Genomic DNA, 16,906 nt, shown 5'->3' on the forward strand with positions numbered 1-16,906 from the left:
TATTACCAACATGTTAGAAGCTTAATGAGTCGCATACATTAAGTAACATGATTGAGATTAAATAAGGATAATCAATTAAGTTGGACTTAATTGAAATAGATTAAAATAAATTAGGAAATTAATTAAGTTCACAAAGACTTAATTGAATATATATATACAAAGGTTGTATCTAGGGTTACAACTAAGTTTGGTTATATAAATATGTTAAATTAGCCAACTAAAACTCTAAGCCCTAGGCCACTCTTTTTAGTCAAATCATAAGAGGAAGAAAAAAAAAATAGTTTTGTTTGTCTGATAGAAATAAGATTCAACTAGGCTTCTTTTGGTCTTCTTATTTTCTGAAAACAAACTTACTAGCACAAGTAAAAATCCTACCTTGAGAAGGTCTTATTTTGTCACTGTGTGGATTACTGTTAAAGGCCAAACATTTGGGTGACTGAAGATTTGACGAATCCCAAAAGTAAAGAAGCAAAGATTTCAGATGTAAGGCTTTAGAATGTCTTATATGACAAGCATAATTTTGTTTCGGGGTTTCTTGCTTTATCACAAGCCTTTTTTGGATTTAATTGACTATTTATTATGATATTTAGAGTAAGGTATATAACACTTAAACTTATAAATGTTTGTAATTAATAAAAAAAAATTGCACGAAAACACAGATAATTGATCTTGAAGGATTTGATTGCTTTTTTGATTAATTGTATATTTTTAGTTTTCCATTGCATTATGCTTTTAATCTATCGATTAATTTTATGTTTGAGCATGATTTCAAATCCCATCAATGGTATTAGAGTCTTTGTTTGATACTTTTCATATAATTTGCATGCTTGATTCTTTGTGATAATCAATAGGATTGATTTGTATGTTGATTTAATATATATATCGATTTTGAAGACTTTCCTTAAAATCTATTTTTTGTTGTAATTCAAATCTGGACAACATATTATTAATTCATTGAAATATGTTTAAAAGGTTTAAAATCATGTTTAATTGAGAAATTAATGAATGGATTAAAAGGCTTATGAAGCCAAGTTCAAATTGAATAATTTTGAGAAATTTTTGGAGACTAATGTTATGGGCAATTTTTAATTGTTAAAAATTAGTTTTATCAAATTAAATTATAGCATGTTTTGGCCAAATTTGATTTGGTATGAAAAGGTTCATAAAAATAATATTTTCGGGTTCCATAACAACAAAGATTCAATGTAGAAAATTTTGGATAGCTATGATCGATTTTTGGTGGCTTAATTCTGCAAGAATTTTGTGTTTAATTGTTTTACATACTTGCTGAAAATTTTTTTCAACCTTATTCATGAGTTTGACACATGATTTATGGAGTTTTAAGAGCCCTTAAACCGATTAATGGGGTGGCAATTGTTGCCTAAAATTCCTTAAGGGTAGGTAGCTAATTTAATGGCATTGGATGCCATTCATTTTAATTTGGGAGATTCATAAGAAATTGTTTCTTAAATTAAAAGGATTCTTAAAATTATGTGGTAACATTGAACTTTTCTTAAAATTTTGGTTTGACTAGAAGTTTTTAAAAATTTGTTAAGTCACCATTTAGGTAACTTGAACAAGATATAAATTTAGGAAACTAATCCATATTCTAAATGTTAAAAATTAAGATGTTGTCTTAGATACATTTTAGGAAGCTTACCTAAAAAAAAGAGATTTCCAAAATTAAAAAGGATTTTAATTTTGAGAAGAATTAAAATGAAAAGTTTTAAAATGGAAAGTTTTATTTCAATGAATTTCAATTTAAGGAAAATGAGTAAAGGTTTATTTCAAGTGTTTTGAAAAATAAGAATTGCTTAAACACTAAATTGAAATAAAATAATATCAAATAATTTGAGTCAAGCACTTTAAGTAAGTTAATTGATGATTTTCTCAAATAATACACAAGACCATCGAGTGATACCACTGCTAGAAAACAAGGATTTATTGACGAAATTTATTTCGTCGGTGAAAATTCGTTATATAAACCAATGGATTACTGACGACTTACTGACAAGAAGGAGGCTAAGAATGCACCAATGGATTACCGACCAAATACCGATCGAATTTACTGACAAACGTACTTCAGTCGGTAATTTGTTGGTAACACGTTAGCGACAATTATATTTAGATGACGAAAAAAAGACCGACTGAACACTTTGGTCCGGATAACCATACTGATCGAATATGCCGACGGATATTTCATCGGGCAAAGTTGTGATTATAATGATAGAATTACTGATGAAAGTTTAGTCGACATACTTGTAGTTCCCTTTGCAAAGTTCATCAATGGATATGTCGACAAAATTTTCGTTAGTATAAGGGTTCAGGTTTACAAACGAAAAATTTCGTCAGTAATTCTAAATAAAATGCTTACGGTTTTCTTTCAAGCATTTCCCCTTCTCCCCTTCTCTTCCCCTAGATCAGCCTTTCCCCTGCCAAACACCCCTAACCCTCATTTTTTGACGTCGACGAGCAACTCCCTCCCTTAGTCAGACACCTTTCGTCATGATCTTATTGTAGGATTTTTTTTTTTTGTGCTTGGGGGTTCAATTCTTATGATTTTTGAAATCTAATGAGATTTTTTATATTAGTGGAAAGATGTCTTGTTGATATTACAGAAGATTTAAAGGTCTAGATAACATGCGGTCTTATTGGTGAGTGGTATTGTGTATGGTGTTATTGGTGAGTGGTATTGTGTATGTTGTTATTAGGTTTGAGTTTAACAACAATCTAATTGTGATAATATTGGTTTTTTGTATTGACACAAATAATAAGAAGTGTGATAATCTTTTTATAAATCACATTGAGCTTATGTATCTTTTTTGCAGGGTAACTCAACATTTTGTAGGTTGCAGTGCAAGTCTTCAAACTAAACTAGTGAAAAGTTGAAACAACACTTTGTAACTTCTCCCCAAATGAATACAATGATCTTAACTTTAAAAAAAATTATGAGAAAAAGAAAAAGAAAAAGAAAACAAAATTCGAAAAGAGAAGAGAAAATTCTTCAAGTTACAGGAAGAAAAAAGGAATCAAAGAATGAGTATTGATTATTACAAAATTTTTCAGGTCGATCGAAATGCAAAAGATGAAAATTTAAAGAAAGTGTATCCAAATTCCTTTAGTTTTTTTTTATTAAGGTTTTTGGAAGAGAAAAGAAATAACATATTTTTTTTTATAAAAAAGGGTATTTGTATCTAAAATATTTATATAATATTGGATTGAATTTTTTTTAACTATTGACTAACAATTTTAACCATCAAAATATCAAAAATATTATTTTAAAATAAAAATTCAAAGTGTCTTTTTAAAGTGATTAGAGAGAGATTTTTAGAGTTTACCTTAAAAATTAAATATAGCAACAAAAGCTTTTTTATTTTACTTGAATCCTAAAATAATAATAATAATAATAATAATAATAATAATAAAAATAATAATAAATAATGGTTGGTTTTAAGTAAGAAGAAATTGTGAGAAATAACTTTCCTCATAAGCCCAATTCAAAAAATATCATTTTTTATAATTTTAACTATTTTTAGCCAATTTTTGACATGACTTAACAATAATACCCTTTAAACAATTTCAAACAAATTAAAATGGTTTCAGTGTTTTTTATCCCACCATCCAGATAAAAATTTTAAAATCAATTTATCTCTTTGATCAAATACTGTCTATCTCGCCATCTAAAGAGTAGAGATAACATCAAGCTCTTTCTTATTTTGTTTTATTTTTTTAAATGGTGGATCTTGGGTTCTCAAGGGCTATGAATAGCGATTTTGCTCTTTTATGGTGATTGCAGACAACATGATGAATGTGATAATTGGATGCTTTCTAGTGATGACTTGTTTCGAAATGTGTGCTGCGATGGAGATGTTTATGTTGATGAATTGGATTGGATTGGTTAAGATGATGGGCTCAGGGAGAAGGAACAACTAAAGCATGTTTGATGGATTTTATAGTGGTTCATGATTTTGTTGTGTCTGGGATTGAGATAATTGTTAAGTATGTTTGTTGAAAAATTTGATTTTTTTATGAGATTTTGAGTTAAAATTGTTCGGAGAATATTTTGTAAAGAGAGTATATTTGTTTTTGTATAAGAGAAGTGAGCAAGGCCCTTTCGATAGGGATATATTTTGTCATGCTTTGGAGGGTTATGGAGTTTTGTAACCTATCTTTTATGAAATGTACAATTTCATGACTTAGCAAAAAAAAAAAAGTATGTGTTTTAGGTTCTTGAGTTTATTGGTTTATTCATAGAACCCCAAAGTTAAGGAGTTGAAATTGATTAGATTGGTTTTTAAGTATTGCGATCCTGATTTTTAAGTATTACGTGACTGGTTTTTAGACGTTACGTGATTGGTTTTAGGCATTGCATGATTGGTTTTTAGGCATTGCGTGATTGGTTTTTAAGCAATGCCTAAGTCATACAATGCCATACTAACTAATCATGCAATGCCTTACTAACAAGTCACGCAATGCCTATCAACTAGTTATGCAATGCCATATCAACTAGTCACGCAATACTTAAAAACTAGTCACGCAATGTCCAAAGTCAGTTACACAATACTTAAAAATTAATCACACAATGGTTAAAAATTAGTCACGAAATGCTCAAAGTCAGTCACGCAATGTCCAAAATCAATCACATAATCTTTTATGGTGATTGCAGACAACATGATGAATGTGATAATTGGATGCTTTCTAGTGATGACTTGTTTCGAAATGTGTGCTGCGATGGAGATGTTTATGTTGATGAATTGGATTGGATTGGTTAAGATGATGGGCTCAGGGAGAAGGAACAACTAAAGCATGTTTGATGGATTTTATAGTGGTTCATGATTTTGTTGTGTCTGGGATTGAGATAATTGTTAAGTATGTTTGTTGAAAAATTTGATTTTTTTATGAGATTTTGAGTTAAAATTGTTCGGAGAATATTTTGTAAAGAGAGTATATTTGTTTTTGTATAAGAGAAGTGAGCAAGGCCCTTTCGATAGGGATATATTTTGTCATGCTTTGGAGGGTTATGGAGTTTTGTAACCTATCTTTTATGAAATGTACAATTTCATGACTTAGCAAAAAAAAAAAAGTATGTGTTTTAGGTTCTTGAGTTTATTGGTTTATTCATAGAACCCCAAAGTTAAGGAGTTGAAATTGATTAGATTGGTTTTTAAGTATTGCGATCCTGATTTTTAAGTATTACGTGACTGGTTTTTAGACGTTACGTGATTGGTTTTAGGCATTGCATGATTGGTTTTTAGGCATTGCGTGATTGGTTTTTAAGCAATGCCTAAGTCATACAATGCCATACTAACTAATCATGCAATGCCTTACTAACAAGTCACGCAATGCCTATCAACTAGTTATGCAATGCCATATCAACTAGTCACGCAATACTTAAAAACTAGTCACGCAATGTCCAAAGTCAGTCACACAATACTTAAAAATTAATCACACAATGGTTAAAAATTAGTCACGAAATGCTCAAAGTCAGTCACGCAATGTCCAAAATCAATCACATAATCTTTTATGGTGATTGCAGACAACATGATGAATGTGATAATTGGATGCTTTCTAGTGATGACTTGTTTCGAAATGTGTGCTGCGATGGAGATGTTTATGTTGATGAATTGGATTGGATTGGTTAAGATGATGGGCTCAGGAAGAAGGAACAACTAAAGCATGTTTGATGGATTTTATAGTGGTTCATGATTTTGTTGTGTCTGGGATTGAGATAATTGTTAAGTATGTTTGTTGAAAAATTTGATTTTTTTATGAGATTTTGAGTTAAAATTGTTCGGAGAATATTTTGTAAAGAGAGTATATTTGTTTTTGTATAAGAGAAGTGAGCAAGGCCCTTTCGATAGGGATATATTTTGTCATGCTTTGGAGGGTTATGGAGTTTTGTAACCTATCTTTTATGAAATGTACAATTTCATGACTTAGCAAAAAAAAAAAAAGTATGTGTTTTAGGTTCTTGAGTTTATTGGTTTATTCATAGAACCCCAAAGTTAAGGAGTTGAAATTGATTAGATTGGTTTTTAAGTATTGCGATCCTGATTTTTAAGTATTACGTGACTGGTTTTTAGACGTTACGTGATTGGTTTTAGGCATTGCATGATTGGTTTTTAGGCATTGCGTGATTGGTTTTTAAGCAATGCCTAAGTCATACAATGCCATACTAACTAATCATGCAATGCCTTACTAACAAGTCACGCAATGCCTATCAACTAGTTATGCAATGTCATATCAACTAGTCACGCAATACTTAAAAACTAGTCACGCAATGTCCAAAGTCAGTTACACAATACTTAAAAATTAATCACACAATGGTTAAAAATTAGTCACGAAATGCTCAAAGTCAGTCACGCAATGTCCAAAATCAATCACATAATGTCCAAAAACTACCAAAACTACTAAATTTCATTTAACAAGATTAATAGCTTCAAACGATACACCATATTTTATTTAACAACATAATTAACGAATATACATACTTGATAAAGAATGCTCAAAATATTCAAAGGTTTTTCTTTATATATCAAAAATTATTTCAAAATGCTTAAAAATGCTTAAAACGTTCAGGTTTTCTTCGTATATAAAAAATTACTCTAAAATATTAAAAATGCTTGTACATTTTTCATTATGGTAAGGAATACTTTAGAGATGAATAGTTTGACGAGAAAAGTTCAAAGAACACGAGTCGATTTAAGGCGTAGATCTAAACATACTTGACTCGTTAATAGATTTTTAATTGAGACGTAAAGTTAAATAAATAGGTCTATTTTATTAAGAATAATTTTATTTAAATTTTAATTTTCTTAATTAAAAACAGTTAAAATTATAAAAAGACTTATTATAAAAAATGCCTTATGTATTAGGCTTATTTAAAAGAAAACCCTTTAAATAATGGCGCATGCCCTAAAATTTAAGAAGTTTCCGCCAGCAGGGGGGAGGGTGAGCCAAAAGACGGTGCCTTATAATCAATTCGGGTAATCGGAAATCGCCCAATCGGATCTCCTCGAGCACCGAATCTTTTTCAAAAAGTCCCTTTCTCATTTCCCATCCCTATAATTCTCCATCGTATCTTTCCCTTTTGATTTCTTCATTTTCTCAGCTGACAGCATTTTCTTCCTTCCCTACAAATAAAACGCAAAAAATCATTGAAAAAAGTTTGAAAAATGATTGCAATTCCTTATTTAACTGCTTTAACCACGTACTTCAGCTATGGATTACTATTTTCTTTTGGCCAAATCAGAGATTTCTTTCGCAAATTCATCGATTGGTGCTGCACCTCCAATAATCTTCAGGTTTTCTCATTCTTTTTTCCCCTTTTTTTTAGCTAAAAATCACGTTTTTTCTAATGCTGACCTTCATTCAAATGAAGGGTTATGCTCCAATCTGCTTAGGACTCGAAGATTTCTATATCCGCCGATTGTATCTCCGTATTCAGGTAAATGTTTTTCCTATTTTTTTTTCAAAATTTGTTGTTAAATTCGACTTTTAGTTGAGTGATTTAAGTTCAATTAAGAATATTAGCAGCATAATCTTGTGTTAATTACCGTTAATTTGTTATGCCGGAAAATTTTTAACTTTTTTTAAGTAGAAATGAATGATTAGAGTTAGATTTTAATGTTTGAACTGACAGGATTGTTTCGGGAGACCGATTGCTAGTGCCCCTGATGCTTGGTTTGATGTGGTTGAACGCTACTCCAACGACAATAATAAGACCTTAAAGTAAGATTTATCATTCACAATTTGACGGTTTAAAAGTAGTAATGCTTTAGTTTCGCTGTGGACTTTGATGTAACTGATTTCTTTTCTTGTATAATGCAGACGAACTGCTAATATGAGTAGATGTCTTAACCTAGGATCATACAACTATCTTGGTTTTGCTGCAGCAGATGAATACTGCACACCTCGTGCAATTGAGTCCTTAAATAGATTTTCACCAAGTACCTGCAGTAGCCGGGTGGATGGTGGTGGGTTAATTTGCTTGAATTCTTTTTTTGGTATAGGTGACAGTCTAGCTGGGCTTTTTGCTAACCCAGTTTTGCTATCAGGTACGACCATACTGCATAATGAACTGGAGGAGTGTGTTGCTAGGTTTGTTGGCAAACCTGCTGCTATAGTTTTCGGTATGGGTTATGTGACAAATTCTGCTATTCTTCCAGTACTAGTTGGGAAGGTTTGTATAGTTTACTGATGAGAACACTTTCTAAAGCTTTGGTGCTTGTGCAAGTAATTTTTATTATGTATAGATTTCGTTCACAGGGCAGCTTAATTATCAGTGACTCCTTGAACCACAACTCCATTGTCAATGGTGCACGAGGATCTGGAGCTACCATTCGTGTTTTCCAGCATAATAGTAAGTTTTGATGTTTTATTGCAAGAATAATTCATATCTTACATCATTGTTAGGTATCTGGGGTATTGGGTCTTTTGCAAAGAGTATTAGGTCTTATATGTGTTAGTGTAGCATATTAATTTGAGTGGATAATGGGTAAAGGAATAATTACCTTTTTGTTGAAAAAGGTTACTTCTGGGATATGGGTCACTGACTCCTAATGTCTATAGCATGTCTTTGTTCTATCGTGTGCCTGCATAGGGGCTTGTTGTTCAAATATTGGTTTCAGTTTGTGCATAAATTTCCCCTATGCTGTTTGTTTCTTTCAAATGTAAAAGATTCCATTTGAGAAATTGGATTAGAGGTTTTTCTACTCATGTTTCTTTTACTGATTGGTTTACAGCACCCTCTCACTTGGAGGAAGTTTTAAGAGAACAAATTGCGGACGGACAACCTAGGACTCATAGACCATGGAAGAAGATTGTGGTTATAGTGGAAGGAATATACAGCATGGAAGGGGAGCTCTGTAAACTTCCTGAGATCATAGCAATTTGCAAAAAGTATAAGGTTGGGCCTAGATAATAGCTTTTGTTATCTCTTTTGATACATTTGTTGAGCTGCATATTGTGATACTGGATTAAGTTTGATGGCTTTCTATTTAAGTATGCAGTTTTTTTGGGAAATGTGCACTCCTGTGGCTATGAGTTTAACAATATTCTCAGTATGATGTTTTCCTAAATTGGCTTTGTGTTAATCCAATGGATATTGTTTTATAACTTATATCAACGTTTTTTCCCAATTATCATGCACTGGAGATTGTTTTGTAGAACAACATTTTAGTGTTCCATTCTTCACAAACTCTCATTGCTTTCTTTTTCAGAGCAAAAAAAGCTCATTTTCTGTTATGTTTTTCATTTTATCTTTCTCAAAATTTAAGTATTTCATTTCTTTCTTAATTTGTGAAATTCTATTGATTCTTCTTTCTTTATATTTTGCAATAGGCATATACATACTTGGATGAGGCTCACAGCATTGGAGCAGTAGGGAAAACTGGAAGAGGTGTCTGTGAGCTCTTAGGAGTTGATCCTGCTGATGTGGATATTATGATGGGAACTTTTACAAAATCATTTGGATCATGTGGTGGCTATATTGCTGGATCCAAGGTTTGTTTCAAAGTTCAAACCATCCTCAGTTAGTATTCCTAATATGGTGACCACAATGGATTAGCATTAATCCTGGATGTTATATGCATTATATTCTTATGATACTTCAGCTTTAGTATGTTCTATGAAATTTCTTCCGGGTTAAATTGTTATATTCAATCAACATGGTGTTAATATGATGGCAGGTATTAATCAAGATAATATTCTCTTTATTGGTAATATATTTTCTCAAAATTAGACATTTTGGGGTGAGACTGGTATGCGTTGACTTTTTCTAATACAGTAATGTCTGTTGCAGAATGATGGAAAGAGAGATGCATTAATGGATAAAGTCCTGTGTGCTAATGACACTGTTTTGGCACACAACTTTCTTTAGCAAGTTTCCCTTATGACTGCTCTGTTTACTCCATAAGTGCAATCTTTTCGCCTCTGTTAGTAGTTGATATTAGTAGCATTGCTTCTTTCTTCCATATCCATGTTGCTCTTGACCCATATAATGGGTGTGAGATGAATTTTAAACCTATTTTAAATTTGATATTAATTTTTGACTTTACCTCATTGCAGGAACTTATTCAATATTTAAAGTATACTTGTCCAGCTCATCTTTATGCAACTTCAATCTCACCACCTGCTGCTCAACAAATAATATCTTCCATAAAGGTTATTCTTGGGCAGGATGGTTCCAATAGAGGTTGGGATTGTAGTTCTTTTGTTTTTGCCTTTTAACCTAAACATTTCGGCATCTACTCTCAACTCCTACATCAGATTGATTGTATTATTCTCAATCTAGGTGCCCAGAAACTTGCGCAAATACGTGAGAACAGCAACTTTTTCCGGTCTGAATTGATAAAAATGGGTTTTGAGGTTCTTGGGGATAATGATTCCCCAGTTATGCCAATTATGCTTTACAACCCAGCCAAAATCCCTGCCTTCTCACGAGAGTGCCTCAAGCAGAATGTAAGTCCACCAATCTCGATGCTCCTCATTCTTTTTTTGTTAGCTTTTGAATGCCTGACTATAATCAGATGGCGTTGTCACAGGTGGCTGTTGTGACAGTGGCTTTTCCGGCAACACCATTGCTGTTGGCAAGGGCACGTATATGTATATCTGCTTCTCATACCAAGGAAGATCTGATTAAAGCCTTGGAGGTAAATTGTAGTATAACCTCTACCTTCTGGCTTTCCTTAATGTTCTTATTAGTTTTAGTCCTGTCCTTTCCTGTCATTTGTGTGAGAGAGAAAGAGATAGATAGATGTATGTGTGCCTTGTCAATTGTATATATTTGCCTTGTCAGTTGTTCAACTCGCAAATTGGTGCAAACAGCCAATTTTTGTTCAGGATATAACTGTAGTGTGACTGAATCACTCTCTGCCCCTGGATTGGGCTCTCTTTGCAGGTTATCAGCAGGGTCGGGGATCTTGTGGGTATAAAATATTTCCCTGCAGAACCAGAGAAACAGCAGCAAGAAGAAAGGATGAAGTTGGAATGAGAAATAAGAAGGTTGGAATGTACCTTAATCTAGCAACAAGAAGAGAGGATGGAGAAGGTGGAGTAAAAACTCCTAGCGCATTTTATTCCCTTGGTATGAATGATGGTTTCCTTTTGATCTAATTCTTAGAATTGCCGTACTGAGTAATTTATTGCAGTTTCTGTAGAAGGGTTTCATACCTTGCTTCAAGAGAGCCTGTCTGTTCATACATAGGGGAATTAAGCAGTCCTCTTATTTTTGCTGAGACAGTGTTTCTTTCTTCTTTGATTTATTTATTTAAATTGTCTTATGTTTTGATAATTTGCACATAAAGCAATTTGTATTTTGTACCCTGCCTTGATCTCCTCGGTTGTGATTGGGAAATAATGATATGGTGAAGTATCATGGTTGGCCTTTGGGCTGTGCCCATGGGTATGTGTCTGAGCTTTTCTCTTTCGTAGATTTTTCTCTGCCTGGCTCTTTTATTTCACACCTCTGCTTTGTAAATTGATGTGGGATTTTAACTTATTTTCTCAAGATTGAGATGAGGTTATCATTGATACTAGGACACTTGTTCCTTTCTATCAAATGATTATTTAGTTAGTGGTTTATTTCAGCTATTTGTTTGTTCAATGTCATAATATCATGGTCAAATTATGCAATTAATCTCTATACTCTATTAAAGTTGTAGATTTAATTTATATACAGTAATATGTAAAAATTGAGTTTTTATATTTTTTGAAATTGACATGTCAATTCAATCATTGATCGTATTGAGGTGACATTGAATAAGATGATAATGATATAATCACTGTATCATTCTTTGATGTTACATCGTTATATTTAATGTCGTATCAATATAATTAAATATCGTATTAGTATAGATAATGAAAACGTTTTATCACCGTTAATGATTGGATTAACATTATCAATTTTAAAAAATATAAAAGTTTAATTTTTACAAATTATTGTATAAAAATTAAATTTATTGCTTTGATAAGAGTATAATAATATTGCATGATTTATCCTAACATCATCATTACAAAAGCCTTATAGTCTTCACCAATTTAGAAGACAATCCCAGAGCCAGACCGATATTTGTTCTAGATTGATGGATGACGAATTAAAATTTTAGAAAATTTGGACACTTTTCAAGTCAAGATTAATTTCTCCATTTTGCTCTGTATTTTCTCCCTTATGTTGTTGAATGTTTGTAGAGTTCCTAGGAGGACTAAGTATCTAAATTTAAATCTAATGATGAATCTTATTTGCAAAGTAGAGTAATTTACTTTTTTTCATCATTTAATAATTTGAGATTGTATATATTGGTCACTCAAATTTGTAAAATAACATTTTGATCATCCAAATTTATAAATATTATTGTTTTGATTACTTAATCATATAATAGATTTTCATGTGATATTTTATCTCATCATCCATGCCAGTTGCACTTATAACATTAATATATGTCCATGTGACAATAAAAAAATTAAAAAATAATTTTTATTGTCATGTGAACATGATCATGTGACGCGATTAATTTATATGAATGATAATAAAAGTAATTCAATAACCTAAATAATAACATTTACAAATATTAATAGTCAAAATGTTCTTTTTCAAAATTAGATGATCAATACTTGAATAATTAAGTGGTTTAAAACAAATATATAACTAAAAAAACCAAGCACATAAATGCGTAAATATGCACACACCCATACATTCCTCTTGATCAAACCATAAAGAGTTGTTAAATGAGATTTACAAAAGTTATCATGGGCTCATAAGAGATTATTTATAAATATGTATATTGAAGATGTGCTTATTTAAAAAATTTATTTCGAGTTCGACTCACTTAAGTTTCGTTTGATTTATTTTTTTTATAAAAATAAATAGAAAATAAAAAGTAAAAAATAAAAATAAAGGACATACTGAAAAACAAATATAAAAATATCAATCAAATTAAGTCTTGATAAATAAATTTTAAAATAAAATGTTGGTTGAATTTGTTCATATAATACAACCTATATTTTTTTATATATTTCATAAATGAATGAAAATTTGTGAGTATAAAATTTAGTGATCATGAAGAGTATATTGATTAATTTCAGGGTATTTCACGGTCAACCCTGTTAATTTGTGCATCCACAACATAGAGAACAAGTGTCACAGACTACGCCTCTTTGTTCAAGTACACAATAGCTCGTGTAGCGTTTGGATGGACGCTTTCACACAAGTAGACTTGGTAATTTTGAACATGACACGAGAAAATATGGAGTTAAACAAGTTTGAGTTTAGCTTTATTATACTTCATGTTTTAATCGTATCGGTACGGTTAACACATTTAAACGCGTTTAATTAATTTTGTTATCGTGTTAAACGTGTATAAGTGACACATTTATCAACCCATTAAAGTTAGTAGTCTAATACTATTTTAGCCTTATTATTATTTTGTTATTATTATATTGTTAGTCGTATTATGTTAAATTTTATTATATTCGATGTTATTATTTTTTTTATAATTATTTTAATAATTATTGATTTTAGATTTGAATAATAAAATTATATTTAATTGTAAATATCTTAATTTAATCGTGTTAGGAAAAATTATGTTAATCGTTTAATCATGTTTATTAATCGTTTCGTGTTATATAAGAAATTCTAACATGTTTAATAAACGTATTAGTTGTGTTGTCTCGTGTTACACAGATATATTAAACGTATCATTGTACGTGTTTTAGTATTCATGTTTACTCATATAATCGTTAATTCCTATATTGACACAACACGATTAATATACGAAAACACGAATTGCCAAGTCTACACTATTGGAATAAACTTAAAAGCTAATCACATAGATTGTAGTGGGTATCCTTGTTAATTAATGTATTATGACATTTTATTATGAAATAAGAGATATTTCTTTATTCGTGAGTTGCTTTGTAATTAGCTACTTTAACTTATGAAGATAAAACCCTTGGAACAAATGTGCCTTGCAAAGAAATTATAAGTGAGTTATAATTATGAGATCTTTATGTATTAAAGTATTGTTCTAAAATAATTCTAGGCCACTGTATTATCAAGATAGGGTATTAATAATGCTAAAAGGTCGGCATATGTTATGTTTTTTACTTGTGAAGTAAGCAACTAATCTTATGATTGAAGTATAGAGATACTTGGAGCTAATATGTGGGTGCTTGAATAAGATGCAGGTTCACTGAACATTACTCGCCATGAGAAGTCCATTTGGTAACTCACACTAGTGCTTATGGAACACTTTTCATGTGTTACTCGTGTAAGTACTCCCTAGACTTGAGACACTAAGTTGCCTTATATGTGGAGTGCTATGCTTTGGTTTCATCTCTTTGGTTTCTAACCAAGGATGCTTAAAAAGGAAGAATGTTAAGTGTAACATGAATCACATAAAGACACATGAGTGGTCAAGAGAAGAATCATCACTCTAAGTGATTTAGGGGACATATCCTACTTATTTTTTATTCACACTAGCCATATGAAGTCCTTGGCCAAGGCTACTTGTAGATCAGGAAAAGAGTTTTCAAAGTCTCAGATAGAACTAGTGGTGAAGTCTAAAAGAACTAACATAAAAGGATATGAGATATAACTAGTGGTGAAGCCTAAAAGAACTAACACAGAAAGATATAAGAGTAGTGTTGGTCCCAAAGATTGTGTTAGAGAGGGGTGAATAACACTTTTGGAATGACAAGAAAATTTTTTTCAAGTAAAGAGCTGATTAAAGGAATTTGAAAATGGAAGTTTAAAACTTGTTGGAGGAATGATTTAAGTGTTAAGAGTAAGAAGAAAATAAAAGAAAGTAGAGAAAACACAATGATTTATAGTGGTTTGGTCCCTTTGATCTACATCCACTACTTTGATTTCCCAATCAAGGATTTTCAAACGAATTCACTAAAATCGGTGGAATTCCCAAGCTTCCACTAAGCTTTTACAATGGCTTTTCCCAAGCTCAGCCACAACTTTTAACAATGATTTTTCCTAGGATCAACCAAAACCCAAAACTAACTTTTCTAAAGCTAAGTTAAAACCTATAACAACAACCAAGCTAACAAGAAATTAAGAAAAGATAAAGTAAAAATGATCACTTAGTTGATCTAAGAGGTACAAAGTTAAGCTCAAACACTTTTTCAAAAGATGAGAGTGAAATACAAGTGTAAAGATAAGGTTTTTGGTCTTTCTAAGCTAAAAGTCACTTTGGATAACTTCTCTCTATATCATTTTTGACTGTTGGAGAGGCTTTAAATACTTAAAAAATCACTTTTGGCCATTGGAGACAGAAACTATCCGTTTTTGGCAGTTATTTTATCCTTTTGTGCTTAAATTCAAATTTCTTATAGTGAGCTTTTAGCTTGTTAACCATACTTCTTAGTCAATTAAGTCTTCTCTGTCTTGCACACTATTTCTCTGTGTTAACCAATTAACAGCAGCTTTAATTGATTAATAACTTTCTATTTTCAAGCACCTTCAAGCACTGTTTTTGGCTAGCCTCCTTTCAACCGATTAATGCTCCCTTTAACTCATTGAAGCTTCTCTCCATTCATCCTTAATAGATAAAAGTGGGCTTCAACCAATTGAGAAGTCTTCAACTATAAATCTCTTGGTTTGGTGCCCTGGATAGTCATCAATATTTTGAATTTGAAATTTGACGCTTCTTAACACTTTAACTTTGACTTTTAACCAGTTAACTCATTTCCTTTAACTTATTAAAAAGCTTCTGTTTTGCATCCAGTACTCGCTTAACTGATTAAATCTTATGTTAACCAGTTTAGACCTTTCTGTCTGTCTTTAGTGTAGCATCTAGAATTGTTTTAATCGATTAAGGATTTGCGTTAATCGATTAAGACTAATCTGTCTTCATTAAAGCTATTTCTTTTTTGTTTGTTTAACCAACTAACCCATTTTGCATTTGAACATGCATCTTGACTTGCTTTCAAATACCAAATGTATCAATGAATTTAAGCTTTCTCCTACACACTTAAATAATATAATTTGACACCAATGAATGGGAATATTTTGTTATCATCAAAAACACATGGAGTCAACATTCTTTCTCTTATTTTCGATGATGACAAAACATTCATAGATTAAGAGTGTAATGTCTATGTTCAATATGAATGCTTCAAATCTTTATGCATAATGAGTTGTTCCCTCTTAGTTAAGGCATCTAGTTTTCTTTAAAGATTTACAATAAAATATTTATAACATCCATTGTAGCTAAGTAAGATATATTGAATATCCATAATAACTAGCACATAATATTCAACAAAACCATAACTAAGCATCACACACATAAAATAAACATGAAGACCTATCAAACTCTATTTAACTTAGTCTTCCTTCTCTACTTTTTTTTTTTCATCATTAAACAAGATGTTCAAAACTCCCCCTTAATGAGTGCATCTGGATTTTCCTTTAATCTTTAAATTAGACTTTAATGAATGGGAATCATAAGCATTCATACACCTAAGTCATACAAGCTTATAGATATAATTCAATAACTTCAAGAGTCAAGTTTGTGTCTATGTAAGAAGAAATGTATGGGAGTTAAATTATTTCAAGAAATTGTTAAGGATTATTCAAATAATGTTCAAGCAAATTTGATCATTTTGTCATAATCAAAACTATAATAATTTTAAAGCTAATAAGTAGACACTGTACCATGCTATCACTGTTGGAGCTAAAATTACTGTTCCTTAATTGAGGGTATTTTCTTTTGTTTGTGCTATCACAATAATTAGTAAGACATTTGGCTATTACCATTATCGAATTCATGTCCTGTACTTTCTATCGCTGCAACTCTAACTTAGCCCATGGCTTTAGACCCTTGAGAAAATAGAACTGTCATAACATATGAGTCTTAAAACTTAATCATTTGACGTAAAAGGAGTCGCCATAAATATT

At 31.2% G+C, this 16,906-nt stretch overlaps 1 protein-coding gene across 1 annotated transcript; it reads left to right on the forward strand.

The window, feature by feature from the left end:
- The first annotated feature begins 6,905 nt into the window (after window positions 1-6,905).
- On the forward strand, window positions 6,906-11,407 carry LOC18601102 (long chain base biosynthesis protein 2a). The gene is made up of 12 exons (XM_007031925.3): window positions 6,906-7,304; window positions 7,382-7,447; window positions 7,643-7,731; window positions 7,831-7,976; window positions 8,058-8,182; window positions 8,269-8,362; window positions 8,745-8,908; window positions 9,343-9,504; window positions 10,069-10,195; window positions 10,295-10,461; window positions 10,545-10,652; window positions 10,901-11,407. Exons 1-12 carry the CDS (start codon window positions 7,176-7,178, stop codon window positions 10,991-10,993), a joined length of 1,470 nt encoding a protein of 489 aa, XP_007031987.1. The 5' UTR covers window positions 6,906-7,175; the 3' UTR covers window positions 10,994-11,407.
- The last annotated feature ends 5,499 nt before the right edge of the window (window positions 11,408-16,906 follow it).

Source organism: Theobroma cacao, chromosome 4 (genome assembly GCF_053813885.1).
Source record: "Theobroma cacao isolate CCN51 chromosome 4, ASM5381388v1, whole genome shotgun sequence".
Lineage (NCBI taxonomy): Eukaryota > Viridiplantae > Streptophyta > Magnoliopsida > Malvales > Malvaceae > Theobroma > Theobroma cacao.